This window comes from Bombina bombina, chromosome 3 (genome assembly GCF_027579735.1).
Source record: "Bombina bombina isolate aBomBom1 chromosome 3, aBomBom1.pri, whole genome shotgun sequence".
In the NCBI taxonomy this organism is placed as follows: Eukaryota; Metazoa; Chordata; class Amphibia; order Anura; family Bombinatoridae; genus Bombina; species Bombina bombina.
The window spans coordinates 243538633-243558835 of NC_069501.1; the positions used below are offsets into that span (position 1 = coordinate 243538633).

Sequence of the window (20203 nt, forward strand, 5' to 3'; positions counted from 1 at the left end):
TGTAATTAGCAAGAGTCCATGAGCTAGTGACGTATGGGATATACATTCCTACCAGGAGGGGCAAAGTTTCCCAAACCTCAAAATGCCTATAAATACACCCCTCACCACACCCACAAATCAGTTTTATAAACTTTGCCTCCCATGGAGGTGGTGAAGTAAGTTTGTGCTAGATTCTACGTTGATATGCGCTTCGCAGCAGGCTGGAGCCCGGTTTTCCTCTCAGTGTGCAGTGAATGTCAGAGGGATGTGAGGAGAGTATTGTCTATTTGAATTCAATGGTCTCCTTCTACGGGATCTTTTTCATAGGTTCTCTGTTTTCGGTCGTAGAGATTCATCTCTTACCTCCCTTTTCAGATCGACGATATACTCTTATATACCATTACCTCTACTGATTCTCGTTTTAGTATTGGTTTGGCTTTCTACTACATGTAGATGAGTGTTCTGGGGTAAGTAAATCTTATTTTTTGTGACACTCTAAGCTATGGTTGGGCACTTTTATGTAAAAGTCCTAAATATATGTGTTTAAACATTTATTTGCCTTGATTCAGGATGATCAATATTCCTTATTTCAGACAGACAGTTTCATTATTTGGGATAATGCATATGAATTTTCAATTTTTTTCTTACCTTTAAAATTGACTTTTTTCCCTGTGGGCTGTTAGGCTCTCGGGGGCTGAAAATGCTTCATTTTATTGCATCATTCTTGGTGCTGACTTTTTTGGCGCAAAAAATTTCTTTGTCATTTCCGGCGTCATACTTGTCGCCGGAAGTTGTTTGTGATTACGTCATTTTTTGACGTTTTGCGCCAAAAGTGTCGGCGTCACCGGATGTGGCGTCATTCTTGGCGCCAAAAGCATTTTGTGCGCCAATAATGTGGGCGTCTTTTTTGGCGCTAAAAAATGTCGGCGTCATTTTTGTCTCCACCTTTTTTTCTCATTATTTAAGTCTCATTTTTCTTTTGCTTCTGGTTACTAGAGGCTTGTTCATTGGCATTCTTTCCCATTCCTGAAACTGTCATTTAAGGAATTTGATAGATTTTGCTTTATATGTTGTTTTTTCTCTTACATATTGCAAGATGTCTCAGATTGACCCTGGATCAGAAGCTACTTCTGGAAAAACGCTGCCTGATGCTGGCTCTACCAAAGTTAAGTGCATTTGTTGTAAACTTGTGGTATCTGTTCCTCCGGCTGTAGTTTGTGATGAATGTCATGATAAACTTGCTAATGCAGATAAAATTTCCATTAGTAATATTCCATTACCTGTTGCTGTTCCATCATCATCTAATACTCAGGATGTTCCTGTTAATATAAGAGATTTTGTTTCTAAATCTATTAGGAAGGCTATGTCTGTTATTCCTCCTTCCAGTAAGCGTAAAAGGTCTTTTAAAACTTCTAATTTCTCAGATGAATTTTTAAATGAACATCGTCATTCTGATTTGTCTGTTTCTGATGAGGTTTTTTCTGGTTCAGAGGATTCTGTCTCAGATATTGACACTGATAAATCTTCATATTTATTTAAAATGGAATTTATTCGTTCTTTACTTAAAGAAGTTTTAATCGCTTTAGAAATTGAGGATTCTAGTCCTCTTGATACTAAATCTAATAAGCGTTTAAATTCGGTTTTTAAACCTCCTGTAGTTATTACAGAAGTTTTTCCTGTCCGTGATGCTATTTCTGAAGTAATTTCTAGGGAATGGAATAATCTGGGTAATTCTTTTACTCCTTCTAAAAGATTTAAGAAATTGTATCCTGTGCCATCTGACAGATTAGAGTTTTGGGACAAAATCCCTAAAGTTGATGGGGCGATCTCTTTGGCAGATAGTACTTCCTTTAAGGATCCTTTAGATAGGAAGATTGATTCCTTTCTAAGGAAAGCTTATTTATGTTCAGGTAATCTTCTTAGGCCTGCTATTTCTTTTGCTGATGTTGCTGCAGCTTCCACTTTTTGGTTGGAGGCTTTGGCGCAACAAGTGTCAGATCATAATACTCATAGCATTCTTAAACTTCTTCAACATGCTAATAACTTTATTTGTGATGCCATCTTTGATATCATCAGAGTTGATGTCAGGTATATGTCTTTAGCTATTCTAGCTAGAAGAGCTTTATGGCTTAAAACTTGGAATGCTGATATGTCTTCTAAGTCAACTTTGCTTTCCCTTTCTTTCCAAGGTAATACATTGTTTGGTTCTCAGTTGGATTCTATTATTTCAACTGTTACTGGGGGGAAAGGAACTTTTTTACCTCAGGATAAAAAATCTAAAGGTAAATATAGGGCTGCTAATCGTTTTCGTTCCTTTCGTCAGAATAAGGAACAGAAGCCTGATCCTTCCCCTAAAGGAACGGTTTCTGTTTGGAAACCGTCTCCAGTCTGGAATAATTCCAAGTCTTTTAGAAAGCCAAAGCCAGCTCCCAAGTCCACATGAAGGTGCGGCCCTCATTCCAGCGCAGCTGGTAGGGGGCAGATTACGATTTTTCAAAGAAATTTGGATCAAATCGATTCACAGTCTTTGGATTCAGAACATTGATTCACAAGGGTACAGAATAGGTTTCAGGGTAAGGCCACCTGCAAGAAGATTTTTTCTTTCTCGCATTCCAATAAATCCAGTGAAGGCTCAGGCATTTCTGAAATGTGTTTCTGATCTAGAGTTGGCTGGAGTAATTGTACCAGTTCCAGTTCTGGAACAAGGGCTGGGGTTTTACTCAAATCTATTCATTGTACCAAAGAAGGAGAATTCCTTCAGACCAGTTCTGGATTTAAAAATATTGAATTGATATGTAAGGATACCAACATTCAAAATGGTAACTATAAGGACTATTCTGCCTTTTGTTCAGCAAGGGCATTATATGTCCACAATAGATTTGCAGGATGCATATCTGCATATTCCGATTCATCCAGATCACTTTCAGTTTCTGAGATTCTCTTTTCTAGACAAGCATTACCAATTTGTGGCTCTGCCGTTTGGCCTAGCAACGGCTCCAAGGATTTTTTCAAAAGTTCTCGGTGCCCTTCTATCTGTAATCAGAGAACAGGGTATTGTGGTATTTCCTTATTTGGATGATATCTTGGTACTTGCTCAGTCTTCACATTTAGCAGAATCTCATACGAATCGACTTGTGACGTTTCTTCAAGATCATGGTTGGAGGATCAATTTACCAAAGAGTTCATTGATTCATCCTCAGACAAGGGTAACCTTTTTAGGTTTCCAAATAGATTCAGTGTCCATGACTTTGTCTCTGACGGACAAGAGACGTCTGAAATTGATTTCAGCCTGTCGAAACCTTCGGTTTCAATCATTCCCTTCGGTAGCTTTATGCATGGAAATTCTAGGTCTTATGACTGCTGCATCGGACTCGATCCCCTTTACTCGTTTTCACATGCGACATCTTCAGCTGAACCAGTGGTGCAGGGATTATACAAAGATATCACAGTTAATATCTTTATATCCGATTGTACAACACTCTCTGACGTGGTGGACAGATCACCATCGTTTAATTCAAGGGGCTTCTTTTGTTCTTCCAACCTGGACTGTGATCTCAACAGATGCGAGTCTGACAGGTTGGGGAGCAGTATGGGAGTCTCTGACAGCGCAGGGGGTTTGGGAATCTCAGGAGGCAAGATTACCAATCAACATTTTGGAACTCCGTGCGATTTTCAGAGCTCTTCAGTCGTGGCCTCTTCTGAAGAGAGAATCGTTCTTTTGTTTTCAGACAGACAATATCACAACCGTGGCATATATCAATCATCAAGGGGGGACTCACAGTCCTCTGGCTATGAAAGAAGTATCTCGAATACTTGTAAGGGCGGAATCCAGCTCCTGTCTAATTTCTGCGGTTCACATCCCAGGTATAGACAATTGGGAAGCGGATTATCTCAGTCGCCAGACGTTGCATCCGGGCGAATGGTCTCTTCACCCAGAGGTATTTCTTCAGATTGTTCAAATCTGGGGTCTTCCAGAAATAGATCTGATGGCTTCTCATCTAAATAAGAAACTTCCCAGGTATCTGTCCAGATCCAGGGATCCTCAGGCGGAGGCAATGGATGCATTGTCGCTTCCTTGGAAGTATCATCCTGCCTATATCTTTCCGCCTCTAGTTCTTCTTCCAAGAGTGATTTCCAAGATTCTAAAGGAGCGTTCATTTGTACTGCTGGTGGCTCCAGCATGGCCTCACAGGTTTTGGTATGCGGATCTTGTTCGGATGGCCAGTTGCCAACCTTGGACTCTTCCGTTAAGACCAGACCTTCTATCTCAAGGCCCATTTTTCCATCAGGATCTCAAATCATTAAATTTGAAGGTATGGAGATTGAACGCTTGATTCTTAGTCATAGAGGTTTCTCTGACTTCGTAAATAATACTATGTTACAAGCTCGTAAATCTGTGTCTAGGAAGATATATTATCGAGTCTGGAAGACTTACATTTCTTGGTGTTCTTCTCATCAATTTTCCTGGCATTCTTTTAGAATTCCTAGAATTTTACAGTTTCTTCAGGATGGTCTGGATAAAGGTTTGTCTGCAAGTTCATTGAAAGGACAAATTTCTGCTCTTTCTGTGCTGTTTCACAGAAAGATTGCTAATCTTCCTGATATTCATTGTTTTGTACAGGCTTTGGTTCGTATCAAACCTGTCATTAAGTCAATCTCTCCTCCTTGGAGTTTAAATTTGGTTCTGGGAGCTCTACAAGCTCCTCCTTTTGAACCTATGCATTCTCTAGATATTAAATTACTTTCTTGGAAAGTTTTGTTTCTTTTGGCCATCTCTTCTGCTAGAAGAGTTTCTGAGTTATCTGCTCTTTCTTGTGAATCTCCTTTTCTGATTTTTCATCAGGATAAGGCAGTGTTGCAGACTTCATTTAAATTTTTACCTAAGGTTGTGAATTCTAACAACATTAGTAGAGAGATTGTGGTTCCTTCATTGTGTCCTAATCCTAAGAATTCTAAGGAAAGATCATTACATTCTTTGGATGTAGTAAGAGCTTTGAAATATTATGTTGAAGCTACTAAAGATTTCCGAAAGACTTCTAGTCTCTTTGTTATCTTTTCTGGTTCTAGGAAAGGTCAGAAGGCCTCTGCCGTTTCTTTGGCGTCTTGGTTAAAGTCTTTGATTCATCATGCTTATGTTGAGTCGGGTAGAACTCCGCCTCAAAGCATTACAGCTCATTCGACTAGGTCAGTTTCTACTTCCTGGGCATTTAGGAATGAAGCTTCGGTTGATCAGATTTGCAAAGCAGCTACTTGGTCTTCTTTGCATACTTTTACTAAATTCTACCATTTTGATGTGTTTTCTTCTTCTGAAGCAGTTTTTTGGTAGAAAAGTACTTCAGGCAGCTGTTTCAGTTTGATTCTTCTGCTTATAATTTCAGTTTTTTTCATTATAAGATTTAAACTTTGTTTGGGGTGTGGATTATTTTTCAGCGGAATTGGATGTCTTTATTTTATCCCTCCCTCTCTAGTGACTCTTGCGTGGAAGTTCCACATCTTGGGTATTTATTATCCCATACGTCACTAGCTCATGGACTCTTGCTAATTACATGAAAGAAAACATAATTTATGTAAGAACTTACCTGATAAATTCATTTCTTTCATATTAGCAAGAGTCCATGAGACCCACCCTTTTTTTGTGGTGATTATGATTTTTTTGTATAAAGCACAACTATTCCAATTCCTTATTTTTTTTTATGCTTTCTCACTTTTTTTCTTATCACCCCACTTCTTGGCTATGCGTTAAACTGATTTGTGGGTGTGGTGAGGGGTGTATTTATAGGCATTTTGAGGTTTGGGAAACTTTGCCCCTCCTGGTAGGAATGTATATCCCATACGTCACTAGCTCATGGACTCTTGCTAATATGAAAGAAATGAATTTATCAGGTAAGTTCTTACATAAATTATGTTTTTTGTTTTTTTCATCATATTTTATAATTTGTGTTATAGTAAATTATAAGTTATGATGAAAATAATGGTATCTTTAGAAAGTCCATTTAATGGCAAGGAAAAATGGTTTATAATATGTGTTGGTACAGTAAATGAGTAAGAGGAAAATTATAGCTAAACACAAACACTGCAGAAATGTAAAAATAGCCCTGGTCCTTAACGGTAAGAAAATTGAAAAATGGTCTAGTCACTAAGGGGTTAATGTCCCTTTAATTTTATTTTCAATGTTTTTCAAATGATTGTCAAACTTAGGAGCTAGTCGGCAAATAAATGAGTTTGCTACATTTTTAGGTAATGGTTTCTGTATACAGATATATGTAGAGAATAGGAGTCAGGAGTAAAAGTTCTAGCATCCATGATTGTTGTGCGCTCCTAGACACTATTTATCACTTCTCCAACTTAGATTTAATTAAGTTCATGTTGATTGGACGGCTCTTGTTCTTTTTTTTCATCACTCTAGCTTGTTGTAATCTCATGTAGACAGTAAGCTCCCACAAACTCCTGCTAGTCCTATTTGATTTGTTAAAAAAAAATGTGTATTGATATGTCTTGGTTAATTGCTTAAGTTTATGGAAAACAAAGGATTACTTTTAAATCTAAATTATTTGCACTTCTCTTGGATGATGACTTTGTCTACTAATATTGTACTTCTTCTTTGTTCTTTTTTTTTGTTTGTTTTTTGTTATCAGGTCCGCACAAACTGCGATTGGGTGTAGAAGAGAGGCAGCGATTACTGAATGCTCAGTATTTTTTTACTTGTCACTGTGATGCTTGCAATAGAGAGCAAAATTCTATGGACAAAACCAATTGCAATTTCAGTTGTCCAAAGTGCAGCTCTCCATTAGAGGTATCAGTGGATTTTTGTTTGTTCATTTGATAAGCAATGTAAAATGTACTGATAAAATGTTGGCTGATCTCCTATTCTCAGGGAGGAGAAGAGTTGGACTGCAGCAGTGCATCATGCAACAATGCCGTCACTAGAAGTCAACTGTTAATCCGGTTACAGCAGCTTCAGCATAAAGTTAACATAGCTGAGGAGCAGCTGCAGAATAATCACACAGGTAAATATGTAATTATTCTGAATATAGTGCTACAAGCTTGTCAAATTAAAGGGACACAGCTGCAAAAGAATAGTAGCTACTCACAATGTTATTGTAATTCATCCTATTCCTGCAGCTCTTGTCAAATCAGTTCTCCAGTTTTAATAGTGTAAACGTGCCAGATACTGAAGCTCCGCCTCTTTGTATTGAGGGCTGCCATCTTGGAGCTCAGGTATTCTCACAGCCTGTGATAGTAGCTGTGTACACTTACTGATCAATGATATTACCCACTATTGGCTAGATTACGAGTTTTTGTCGGTAAGGCTGTGCGGTGCTAACGCTCCTTTTCTTTCATGTAATTAGCAAGAGTCCATGAGCTAGTGACGTATGGGATATACATTCCTACCAGGAGGGGCAAAGTTTCCCAAACCTTAAAATGCCTATAAATACACACCTCATCACACCCACAATTCAGTTTTACAAACTTTGCCTCCCATGGAGGTGGTGAAATAAGTTTGTGCTAGATTTCTACGTTGATATGCGCTTCGCAGCAGGCTGAAGCCCGGTTTTCCTCTCAGAGTGCAGTGAATGTCAGAGGGATGTGAAGAGAGTATTGCCTATTTAAATACCATGGTCTTCCTCTAGGGGATCTATTTCATAGGTTCTCTGTTATCGGTCGTAGAGATTTCTTCTCCTACCTCCCTTTTCAGATCGATGATATACTCTTATATACCATTAACTCTACTGATTCTCGTTTCAGTACTGGTTTGGCTATCTACTATATGTAGATGAGTGTCTTAGGGTAAGTAAGTCTTATTTCTATTTATGACACTCAAAGCTATGGTTGGGCACTTTATATGTAAAGTTCTAAATATATGTGTTTAAACTTATATTTGCCATGATACAGGATAATCAGTATTCCTTCATTCAGACTGTCAGTTTCATTTTTTGGGAAAATGCATATAAATTTTATTTTTCTTACCTTAAAATTTTCATTTGACTTTTTTTTCAAAAATTGCGGGCTGTTAGGCTCGCGGGTGCAGAAAATGCTATTTATTGCGTCATTTTTGGCACGAGACTTTTTTGGCGCAAAAATTTCGTTTTTACGTTTTTTCGTCATTTTTTGACGTATGTGTATTGCGGACGTTTCTTTCATGTAATTAGCAAGTGTCCATGAGCTAGTGACGTATGGGATATACATTCCTACCAGGAGGGGCAAAGTTTCCCAAACCTCAAAATGCCTATAAATACAACCCTCACCACACCCGCAAATCAGTTTTACAAACTTTGCCTCCTATGGAGGTGGTGAAGTAAGTTTGTGCTAGATTCTACGTTGATATGCGCTCCGCAACAAGTTGGAGCCCGGTTTTCCTCTCAGCGTGCAGTGAATGTCAGAGGGATGTGAGGAGAGTATTGCCTATTTGAATGCAATGATCTCCTTCTACGGGGTCTATTTCATAGGTTCTCTGTTATCGGTCGTAGAGATTCATCTCTTACCTCCCTTTTCAGATCGACGATATACTCTTATATATATATACCATTACCTCTGCTGATTTTCGTTTCAGTACTGGTTTGGCTTTCTACAACATGTAGACGAGTGTCCTGGGGTAAGTAAGTCTTATTTTCTGTGACACTCTAAGCTATGGTTGGGCGCTTTTTTTATAAAGTTCTAAATATATGTATTCAAACATTTATTTGCCTTGACTCAGGATGTTCAACATTCCTTATTTTCAGACAGTCAGTTTCATATTTGGGATGATGCATTTGAATCAATCATTTTTTCTTACCTTAAAAAATTTGACTTTTTCCCTGTGGGCTGTTAGGCTCACGGGGGCTGAAAATGCTTCATTTTATTGCGTCATTCTTGGCGCAGACTTTTTTGGCGCAAAAAATCTTTTCTGTTTCCGGCGTCATACGTGTCGCCGGAAGTTGCGTCATTTTTTACGTTCTTTTGCGCCAAAAATGTCGGCGTTCCGGATGTGGCGTCATTTTTGGCGCCAAAAGCATTTAGGCGCCAAATAATGTGGGCGTCTTATTTGGCGCTAAAAAAATATGGGCGTCGCTTTTGTCTCCACATTATTAAAGTCTCTTTTTTTCATTGCTTCTGGTTGCTAGAAGCTTGTTCTTTGGCATTTTTTCCCATTCCTGAAACTGTCATTTAAGGAATTTGATCAATTTTGCTTTATATGTTGTTTTTTCTCTTACATATTGCAAGATGTCTCATGTTGCATCTGAGCCAGAAGATACTTCAGGAAAATCGCTGCCTGGTGCTGGAACTACCAAAGCTAAATGTATCTGCTGTAAACTTTTGGTAGCTGTTCCTCCAGCTGTTGTTTGTATTAAATGTCATGACAAACTTGTTAATGCAGAAAATATTTCCTTTAGTAAAATACCATTACCTGTTGCAGTTCCATCAACATCTAATGTTCAGAGTGTTCCTGATAACATAAGAGATTTTGTTTCTGAATCTATTAAGAAGGCTATGTCTGTTATTCCTCCTTCTAGTAAACATAAAAAGTCTTTTAAAACTTCTCTTTATCCAGATGAATTTTTAAATGAACATCATCATTCTGATTCTAATGATTCTTCTGGTTCAGAGGATTCTGTTTCAGAGGTTGATGCTGATAAATCTTCATATTTATTTAAAATGGAATTTATTCGCTCTTTACTTAAAGAAGTCCTAATTGCATTAGAAATTGAGGATTCTGGTCCTCTTGATACTAAATCTAAACGTTTAGATAAGGTCTTTAAATCTCCTGTAGTTATTCCAGAAGTTTTTCCTGTTCCTGGTGCTATTTCTGAAGTAATTTCCAGGGAATGGAATAAATTGGGTAATTCATTTACTCCTTCTAAACGTTTTAAGCAATTATATCCTGTGCCGTCTGACAGATTAGAGTTTTGGGACAAAATCCCTAAAGTTGATGGGGCTATCTCTACCCTTGCTAAACGTACTACTATTCCTACGGCAGATGGTACTTCCTTTAAGGATCCTTTAGATAGGAAAATTGAATCCTTTCTAAGAAAAGCTTATTTGTGTTCAGGTAATCTTCTTAGACCTGCTATATCTTTGGCGGATGTTGCTGCAGCTTCAACTTTTTGGTTGGAAACTTTAGCGCAACAAGTAACAGATCATGATTCTCATAACATTATTATTCTTCTTCAACATGCTAATAATTTTATCTGTGATGCCATTTTTGATATTATCAGAGTTGATGTCAGGTTTATGTCTCTAGCTATTTTAGCTAGAAGAGCTTTATGGCTTAAAACTTGGAATGCTGATATGTCTTCTAAATCGACTCTACTTTCCCTTTCTTTCCAGGGTAATAAATTATTTGGTTCTCAGTTGGATTCTATTATCTCAACTGTTACTGGTGGGAAAGGAACTTTTTTACCACAGGATAAAAAATCTAAGGGTAAAAACAGGGCTAATAATTGTTTTCGTTCCTTTCGTTTCAACAAAGAACAAAAGCCTGATCCTTCATCCTCAGGAGCAGTTTCAGTTTGGAAACCATCTCCAGTCTGGAATAAATCCAAGCCTTCTAGAAAAGCAAAGCCAGCTTCTAAGTCCACATGAAGGTGCGGCCCTCATTCCAGCTCAGCTGGTAGGGGGCAGATTACGTTTTTTCAAAGAAATTTGGATCAATTCTGTTCACAATCTTTGGATTCAGAACATTATTTCAGAAGGGTACAGAATTGGTTTCAAGATAAGACCTCCTGCAGAGAGATTCTTTCTTTCCCGTGTCCCAGTAAACCCAGCGAAAGCTCAAGCATTTCTGAAATGTGTTTCAGATCTAGAGTTGGCTGGAGTAATTATGCCAGTTCCAGTTCTGGAACAGGGGCTGGGGTTTTATTCGAATCTCTTCATTGTACCAAAGAAGGAGAATTCCTTCAGACCAGTTCTGGATCTAAAAATATTGAATCGTTATGTAAGGATACCAACATTCAAAATGGTAACTGTAAGGACTATCCTGCCTTTTGTTCAACAAGGGCATTATATGTCTACAATAGATTTACAGGATGCATATCTGCATATTCCGATTCATCCAGCGCACTATCAGTTTCTGAGATTCTCTTTCCTAGACAAGCATTACCAGTTTGTGGCTCTGCCGTTTGGCCTAGCAACAGCTCCAAGGATTTTTACAAAAGTTCTCGGTGCCCTTCTATCTGTAATCAGAGAACAGGGTATTGTGGTATTTCCTTATTTGGACGATATCTTGGTACTTGCTCAGTCTTCACATTTAGCAGAATCTCATACAAATCGACTTATGTTGTTTCCTCAAAATCATGGTTGGAGGATCAATTCACTAAAAAGTTAATTGATTCCTCAGACAAGGGTAACCTTTTTGGGTTTCCAGATAGATTCAGTGTCCATGACTCTGTCTTTGACAGACAAGAGACGTCTAAAATTGATTTCAGCTTGTCGAAACCTTCAGTCACAATCATTCCCTTCGGTAGCCTTATGCATGGAAATTCTAGGTCTTATGACTGCTGCATCGGACGCGATCCCCTTTGCTCGTTTTCACATGCGACCTCTTCAGCTCTGTATGCTGAACCAATGGTGCAGGGATTACACAAAGATATCTCAATTAATATCTTTAAAACCGATTGTACGACACTCTCTGACGTGGTGGACAGATCACCATCGTTTAGTTCAGGGGGCTTCTTTTGTTCTTCCGACCTGGACTGTAATTTCAACAGATGCAAGTCTTACAGGTTGGGGAGCTGTGTGGGGGTCTCTGACAGCACAAGGGGTTTGGGAATCTCAGGAGGTGAGATTACCGATCAATATTTTGGAACTCCGTGCAATTTTCAGAGCTCTTCAGTCTTGGCCTCTTCTGAAGAGAGAATCGTTCATTTGTTTTCAGACAGACAATGTCACAACTGTGGCATACATCAATCATCAAGGAGGGACTCACAGTCCTCTGGCTATGAAAGAAGTATCTCGAATTCTGGTTTGGGCGGAATCCAGCTCCTGTCTAATCTCTGTGGTTCATATTCCAGGAATAGACAATTGGGAAGCGGATTATCTCAGTCGCCAAACGTTGAATCCGGGCGAATGGTCTCTTCACCCAGAGCTATTTCTTCAGATTGTTCAAATGTGGGAACTTCCAGAAATAGATCTGATGGCTTCTCATCTAAACAAGAAACTTCCCAGGTATCTGTCCAGATCCCGGGATCCTCAGGCGGAGGCAGTGGATGCATTATCACTTCCTTGGAAGTATCATCCTGCCTATATCTTTCCGCCTCTAGTTCTTCTTCCAAGAGTAATCTCCAAGATTCTTAAGGAATTCTCGTTTGTTCTGCTGGTAGCTCCAGCATGGCCTCACAGGTTTTGGTATGCGTATGGTATGGAGATTGAACGCTTGATTCTTGGTCAAAGAGGTTTCTCTGACTCTGTGATTAATACTATGTTACAGGCTCGTAAATCTGTATCTAGAGAGATATATTATAGAGTCTGGAAGACTTATATTTCTTGGTGTCTTTCTCATCATTTTTCCTGGCATTCTTTTAGAATTCCGAGAATTTTACAGTTTCTTCAGGATGGTTTAGATAAAGGTTTGTCCGCAAGTTCCTTGAAAGGTCAAATCTCTGCTCTTTCTGTTCTTTTTCACAGAAAGATTGCTAATCTTCCTGATATTCATTGTTTTGTACAAGCCTTGGTTCGTATAAAACCTGTCATTAAGTCAATTTCTCCTCCTTGGAGTTTGAATTTGGTTCTGGGGGCTCTTCAAGCTCCTCCGTTTGAACCTATGCATTCATTGGACATTAAATTACTTTCTTGGAAAGTTTTGTTCCTTTTGGCCATCTCTTCTGCCAGAAGAGTCTCTGAATTGTCTGCTCTTTCTTGTGAGTCTCCTTTTCTGATTTTTCATCAGGATAAGGCAGTGTTGCGAACTTCTTTTGAATTTTTACCTAAGGTTGTGAATTCCAACAACATTAGTAGAGAAACTGTAGTTCCTTCATTATGCCCTAATCCTAAGAATTCTAAGGAGAAATCATTGCATTCTTTGGATGTTGTTAGAGCTTTGAAATATTATGTTGAAGCTACTAAGAATTTCCGAAAGACTTCTAGTCTATTTGTCATCTTTTCCGGTTCTAGAAAAGGCCAGAAAGCTTCTGCCATTTCTTTGGCATCTTGGTTGAAATCTTTAATTCATCATGCCTATGTTGAGTCGGGTAAAATTCCGCCTCAGAGGATTACAGCTCATTCGACTAGGTCAGTTTCTACTTCCTGGGCGTTTAAGAATGAAGCTTCGGTTGATCAGATTTGCAAAGCAGCAACTTGGTCTTCTTTGCATACTTTTACTAAATTCTACCATTTTGATGTGTTTTCTTCTTCTGAAGCAGTTTTTGGTAGAAAAGTACTTCAGGCAGCTGTTTCAGTTTGAATCTTCTGCTTATGTTTTCATTTAAACTTTATTTTGGGTGTGGATTATTTTCAGCAGGAATTGGCTGTCTTTATTTTATCCCTCCCTCTCTAGTGACTCTTGCGTGGAAAGATCCACATCTTGGGTAGTCATTATCCCATACGTCCCTAGCTCATGGACTCTTGCTAATTACATGAAAGAAAACATAATTTATGTAAGAACTTACCTGATAAATTCATTTCTTTCATATTAGCAAGAGTCCATGAGGCCCACCCTTTTTTGTGGTGGTTATGATTTTTTTGTATAAAGCACAACTATTCCAATTCCTTATTTTTTTTATGCTTTCGCACTTTTTTTCTTATCACCCCACTTCTTGGCTTTTCGTTAAACTGATTTGTGGGTGTGGTGAGGGGTGTATTTATAGGCATTTTGAGGTTTGGGAAACTTTGCCCCTCCTGGTAGGAATGTATATCCCATACGTCACTAGCTCATGGACTCTTGCTAATATGAAAGAAATGAATTTATCAGGTAAGTTCTTACATAAATTATGTTTTTTTGGCGCCAAAAAATATTGGCGTCATTCTTGGCGCCAAAATATGTGGGCGTTATACTTGGCGCCAAAAATGTGGGCGCCATACTTGGCGGCAGTTCTTTTCACATTATTTCAGTCTCACTTTTTAGTTGCTTCTGGTTTTCTAGAGGCTTGTTTCATTTTGCATTTTTTCCCATTCCTAAAACTGCCATTTAAGGAATTTGATAATTTTGCTTTATATGTTGTTTTTTCTTTTACATTTTGCAAGATGCCACTACCTGACCCTGGATCAGAATCTACTTCTGGAAAAGCGCTGCGTGATCTCGGTTCTACCAAAGCTAAGTGCATTTGTTGTAAACTTTTGGTAACTGTTCCTCCGGCTGTAGTTTGTGTTAGTTGTCATTATAAGCTATCAAACGCAGATAGCATTTCCATTAGTAATAATCCATTACCTGTTGTTGTTCCTTCAACATCTAATGTTCAGGATGTTCCTGTTAATGTTAAAGAATTTGTTTCTAATTCTATTCGGAAGGCTCTGTCTCTTATTCCTTCTTCTAGTAAACGTAAGAGGTCTTTTAAAACTTCACATATTTCAGATAAATTTTTATATGACCGCCATCATTCTGACTTATCTATTTCTGATGAGGATCTATCTGGTTCAGAAGATTCTACCTCAGATATTGACACTGATAAATCTTCATATTTGTTTAAGATGGAGTTTATTCGTTCTTTACTTAAAGAAGTGTTGATTGCATTAGATATGGAGGAGTCTAGTCCTCTTGATATTAAAACTAATAAGCGTTTAAATTCAGTTTTTAAACCTCATGTAGTTATTGCAGAAGTTTTTCCAGTTCTTGATGCTATTTCAAAAGTAATTTCTAGGGTACTTCAATAGTCTGGGTACTTCATTTACTCCTTTTCCATGGTTTAAGAAATTGTACCCCTTGCCATCTGATAGATTAGAGTTTTGGGAGAAAATCTCCAAAGTTGATGGGTCTATCTCTACTCTTGCTAAACGTACTACTATTCCTACGCAGATAGTACTTCGTTTAAAGATCCTTTAGATAGGAAGCTTGAATCCTTTCTAAGGAAGGCTTATTTATGTTCAGGTAATCTTCTTAGACCTGCTATTTCTTTGGCTGATGTTGCTGCAGCTTCAACTTTCTGGTTGGAGGCTTTAGCGTAACAAGTGTCAGACCATAATGCTTATAGCATTGTTAAACTTCTTCAACATGCTAATAACTTTGTTTGTGATGCCATTTTTGATATCATTAGAATTGATGTCAGGTATATGTCTTAAGCTATTTTAGCCAAAAGAGCTTTATGGCTTAAGTCTTGGAATGCAGATATGACTTCTAAGTCAACTTTGCTTTCTCTTTCTTTCCAAGGTAATAAATTATTTGGTTCTCAGTTAGACTCAATAATTTCAACTGTTACTGGGGGGAATGGAGCCTTTTTGCCTCAGGATAAAAAATCTAAGGGTAAATATAGGGCTACTAATCGTTTCCGTTCCTTTCGTCAGAATAAGGAACAAAAGCCTGACCCTTCCCCTAAAGGAACAGTTTCCGTTTGGAAACCTTCTCCAGTCTGGAATAAATCCAAGCCTTTTAGAAAGTCAAAACCAGCTCCCAAATCCGCATGAAGGTGCGGCCCTCATTCCAGCACAGCTGGTAGGGGGCAGGTTATGATTTTTCAAAGATGTCTGGATCAATTTGATTCAAAGTCTTTAGATTCAGAACATTGTTTCACAAGGGTACAGAATAGGTTTCAAGTTTAGACCGCCTGTGAGAAGATTCTTTCTCTCACGCATTCCAGTAAACCCAGTAAAGGCTCAAGCGTTTCTGAAATGTGTTTCAGACCTGGAGTCAGTTGGGGTAATTGTGCCAGTTCCAGTTCTGGAACGGGGCCTGGGGTTTTATTCAAATCTGTTCATTGTTCCAAAGAAAGAGAATTCTTTCAGACCAGTTCTGGATCTAAAAATATTGAATCGTTATGTAAGGATACCAACATTCAAAATGGTGACTATAAGGACTATTCTGCCTTTTGTTCAGCATGGGCATTATATGTCCACAATAGACTTACAGGATGCATACCTTCATATTCCAATTCATCCGGACCACTATCAGTTCCTGAGATTCTCTTTTCTAGACAAGCATTACCAGTTTGTTGCTCTTCCTTTTGGCCTAGCAACAGCTCCAAGGATCTTTTCGAAGGTTCTCGGTGCCCTTCTCTTTGTAATCAGGGAGCAGGGTATTGTGGTATTTCCTTATTTGGACGATATCTTGGTACTTGCTCAGTCTTTACATTCTGCAGAATCTCACACGAATCAACTTGTGTTGTTTCTTCAAAGACATGGTTGGAGGATCAATTTACCAAAGAGTTCCTTGATTCCTCAGACAAGGGTAACCTTTTTGGGTTTCCAAATAGATTCAGTGTCCATGACTTTGTCTCTGACAGAGAAAAGACGTCTGAAATTGGTTTCAGCTTGTCGAAACCTTCAGTCTCAATCTTTCCCTTCGCTAGCTTTGTGCATGGAAATTTTAGGTCTCATGACTGCTGCATCGGACACGATCCCGTTTGCTCGTTTTTCATATGAGACCTCTCCAGCTTTGTATGCTGAATCAATGGTGCAGGGATTATACAAAGATATCACAATTAATATCCTTAAATCCCAATGTTCGATCTTCTCTGACTTGGTGGTTGGATCACCATCGTTTAGTTCAAGGGGCCTCTTTTGTTCGTCCAACCTGGACTGTGATCTCAACAGATGCGAGTCTTTCAGGTTGGGGAGCTGTATGGGGATCTCTGACAGCGCAGGGGGTTTGGGAATCTCAGGAGGCGAGATTACCAATCAACATTTTGGAACTCTGTGTGATTTTCAGAGCTCTTCAGTTCTGGCCTCTTCTGAAGAGAGAATCGTTTATTTGTTTTCAGACAGACAATGTCACAACCGTGGCATATGTCAATCATCAAGGGGGGACTCACAGTCCTCAGGCTATGAAAGAAGTATCTTGGATACTTGTTTGGGCGCAATCCAGCTACTGTCTAGTTTCTGCGGTTCACATCCCAGGTATAGACAATTGGGAAGCAGATTATCTCAGACGCCAGACGTTACATCCGGGTGAATGGTCTCTTCACCCAGAGGTATTTCTTTCATGTAATTAGCATGAGTCCATGTGCTAGTGACGTATGGGATATACAGGGAGTGCAGAATTATTAGGCAAATGAGTATTTTGACCACATCATCCTCTTTATGCATGTTGTCTTACTCCAAGCTGTATAGGCTCGAAAGCCTACTACCAATTAAGCATATTAGGTGATGTGCATCTCTGTAATGAGAAGGGGTGTGGTCTAATGACATCAACACCCTATATCAGGTGTGCATAATTATTAGGCAACTTCCTTTCCTTTGGCAAAATGGGTCAAAAGAAGGACTTGACAGGCTCAGAAAAGTCAAAAATAGTGAGATATCTTGCAGAGGGATGCAGCACTCTTAAAATTGCAAAGCTTCTGAAGCGTGATCATCGAACAATCAAGCGTTTCATTCAAAATAGTCAACAGGGTCGAAAGAAGCGTGTGGAAAAACCAAGGCACAAAATAACTGCCCATGAACTGAGAAAAGTCAAGCGTGCAGCTGCCAAGATGCCACTTGCCACCAGTTTGGCCATATTTCAGAGCTGCAACATCACTGGAGTGCCCAAAAGCACAAGGTGTGCAATACTCAGAGACATGGCCAAGGTAAGAAAGGCTGAAAGACGACCACCACTGAACAAGACACACAAGCTGAAACGTCAAGACTGGGCCAAGAAATATCTCAAGACTGATTTTTCTAAGGTTTTATGGACTGATGAAATGAGAGTGAGTCTTGATGGGCCAGATGGATGGGCCCGTGGCTGGATTGGTAAAGGGCAGAGAGCTCCAGTCCGACTCAGACGCCAGCAAGGTGGAGGTGGAGTACTGGTTTGGGCTGGTATCATCAAAGATGAGCTTGTGGGGCCTTTTCGGGTTGAGGATGGAGTCAAGCTCAACTCCCAGTCCTGCTGCCAGTTTCTGGAAGACACCTTCTTCAAGCAGTGGTACAGGAAGAAGTCTGCATCCTTCAAGAAAAACATTATTTTCATGCAGGACAATGCTCCATCACACGCGTCCAAGTACTCCACAGCGTGGCTGGCAAGAAAGGGTATAAAAGAAGAAAATCTAATGACATGGCCTCCTTGTTCACCTGATCTGAACCCCATTGAGAACCTGTGGTCCATCATCAAATGTGAAATTTACAAGGAGGGAAAACAGTACACCTCTCTGAACAGTGTCTGGGAGGCTGTGGTTGCTGCTGCATGCAATGTTGATTGTGAACAGATCAAAACACTGACAGAATCCATGGATGGCAGGCTTTTGAGTGTCATTGCAAAGAAAGGTGGCTATATTGGTCACTGATTTGTTTTTGTTTTGTTTTTGAATGTCAGAAATGTATATTTGTGAATGTTGAGATGTTATATTGGTTTCACTGGTAAAAATAAATAATTGAAATGGGTATATATTTGTTTTTTGTTAAGTTGCCTAATAATTATGCACAGTAATAGTCACCTGCACACACATATATCCCCCTAAAATAGCTATAACTAAAAACAAACTAAAAACTACTTCCAAAACTATTCAGCTTTGATATTAATGAGTTTTTTGGGTTCATTGAGAGCATGGTTGTTGTTCAATAATAAAATTAATCCTCAAAAATACAACTTGCCTAATAATTCTGCACTCCCTGTACATTCCTACCAGGAGGGGCAAAGTTTCCCAAACCTCAAAATGCCTATAAATACACCCCTCACCACACCCACAATTCAGTTTTACAAACTTTGCCTCCCATGGAGGTGGTGAAGTAAGTTTGTGCTAGATTCTACGTTGATATGCGCTTCACAGTGAATGTCAGAGGGATGTGAAGAGATTATTGCCTATTTGAATACAATGGTCTTCCTCTAAGGGAACTATTTCATAGGTTCTCTGTTATCGGTCGTAGAGATTTCTTCTCCTACCTCCCTTTTCAGATCGACGATATACTCTTATATACCATTACCTCTACTGATTCTCGTTTCAGTACTGGTTTGGCTATCTACTATATAATATGTAGATGAGTGTCCTAGGGTAAGTAAGTCTTATTTTTTGTGACACTCTAAGCTATGGTTGGGCACTTTATATGTAAAGTTCTAAATATATGTGTTTAATCTTATATTTGCCATGATTCAGGATAATCCGTATTCCTTCATTCAGACTGTCAGTTTCATTATTTGGGATAATGCATATGAATAAATATTTTTTTTTCTTACCTTGAAAATTTTCAATTGACTATTTTTCCCTGCGGGCTGTTAGGCTCGCGGGGGCAGAAAATGCTTCATTTGATTGCGTCATTCTTGGCACAAACTTTTTTGGCGCAAAATTTTGTCATTTCCGGCGCCGGAGTTGACGCCGGAAGTTGTTCGTAGTTACGTCATTTTTTTTACGCATGTGTATGAGACTTTTTTTGCGCCAAAAAATGTGGGCGGCGGTTTTGGCGCCAATAATGTGGGCGTCATACTTGGCGCCAAAAATGTGGGCGTCTTTTTTGTTCCACTTTTTTTTTCACATTATTTAAGTCTCACTTTTTTGTTGCTTCCGGTTGCTAGAGGCTTGTTATTTTGCATTTTTTCCCATTCCTGAAACTGTCATTTAAGGAATTTGATAATTTTGCTTTATATGTTGTTTTTTCTATTACATATTGCAAGATGTCACAACCTGACCCTGGATCAAAATCTACTACTGGAAAGACGCTGAATGATGCTGGTTCTACCAAAGTTAAGTGCATTTGTTGTAAATTTGTGGTAACTGTTCCTCCGGCTGTAGTTTGTGTTAGTTGCCATGATAAACTTTCCAATGCAGATAGTGTCTCCAATAGTAATATTCCTTTACCTGTTGTTCCTTCAACAACTAATGTTCAGTATGTTCCTGTTAATGTAAAATAATTTGTTTCTAATTCTATTAGGAAAGCTCTGTCTGTTATTCCTCCTTCCAGTAAACGTAAAAGGTCTCATATTTCGGATGAATTTTTAAGTGACCGCCATCATTCTGACTTATCTGTTTCTGATGAGGATCTATCTGGTTCAGAAGATTCTGCCTCAGATATCGATACTGATAAATCTTCATATTTGTTTAAGATGGAGTTTATTCGTTCTTTACTTAAAGAAGTGTTGATTGCATTAGATATGGAGGAGTCTAGTCCTCTTGATACTAAATCTGCTAAGCGTTTAAATTCAGTTTTTTTGCTTTCTCTCTCTTTCCAAGGTAATAAATTATTTGGTTCTCAGTTG

General features: G+C 38.8%; 1 protein-coding gene across 1 annotated transcript in view; it reads left to right on the forward strand.

Annotated features, from left to right (window-relative positions):
- Positions 1-20203, forward strand: part of SMYD4 (SET and MYND domain containing 4) — a 178792-nt gene that overhangs the window by 127918 nt on the left and 30671 nt on the right. The window contains exons 7-8 of the mRNA XM_053706220.1: positions 6615-6772; positions 6854-6986. Of these exons, the coding sequence (XP_053562195.1) occupies positions 6615-6772; positions 6854-6986 (291 nt within the window). The remainder of the gene's footprint in view (positions 1-6614; positions 6773-6853; positions 6987-20203) is intronic.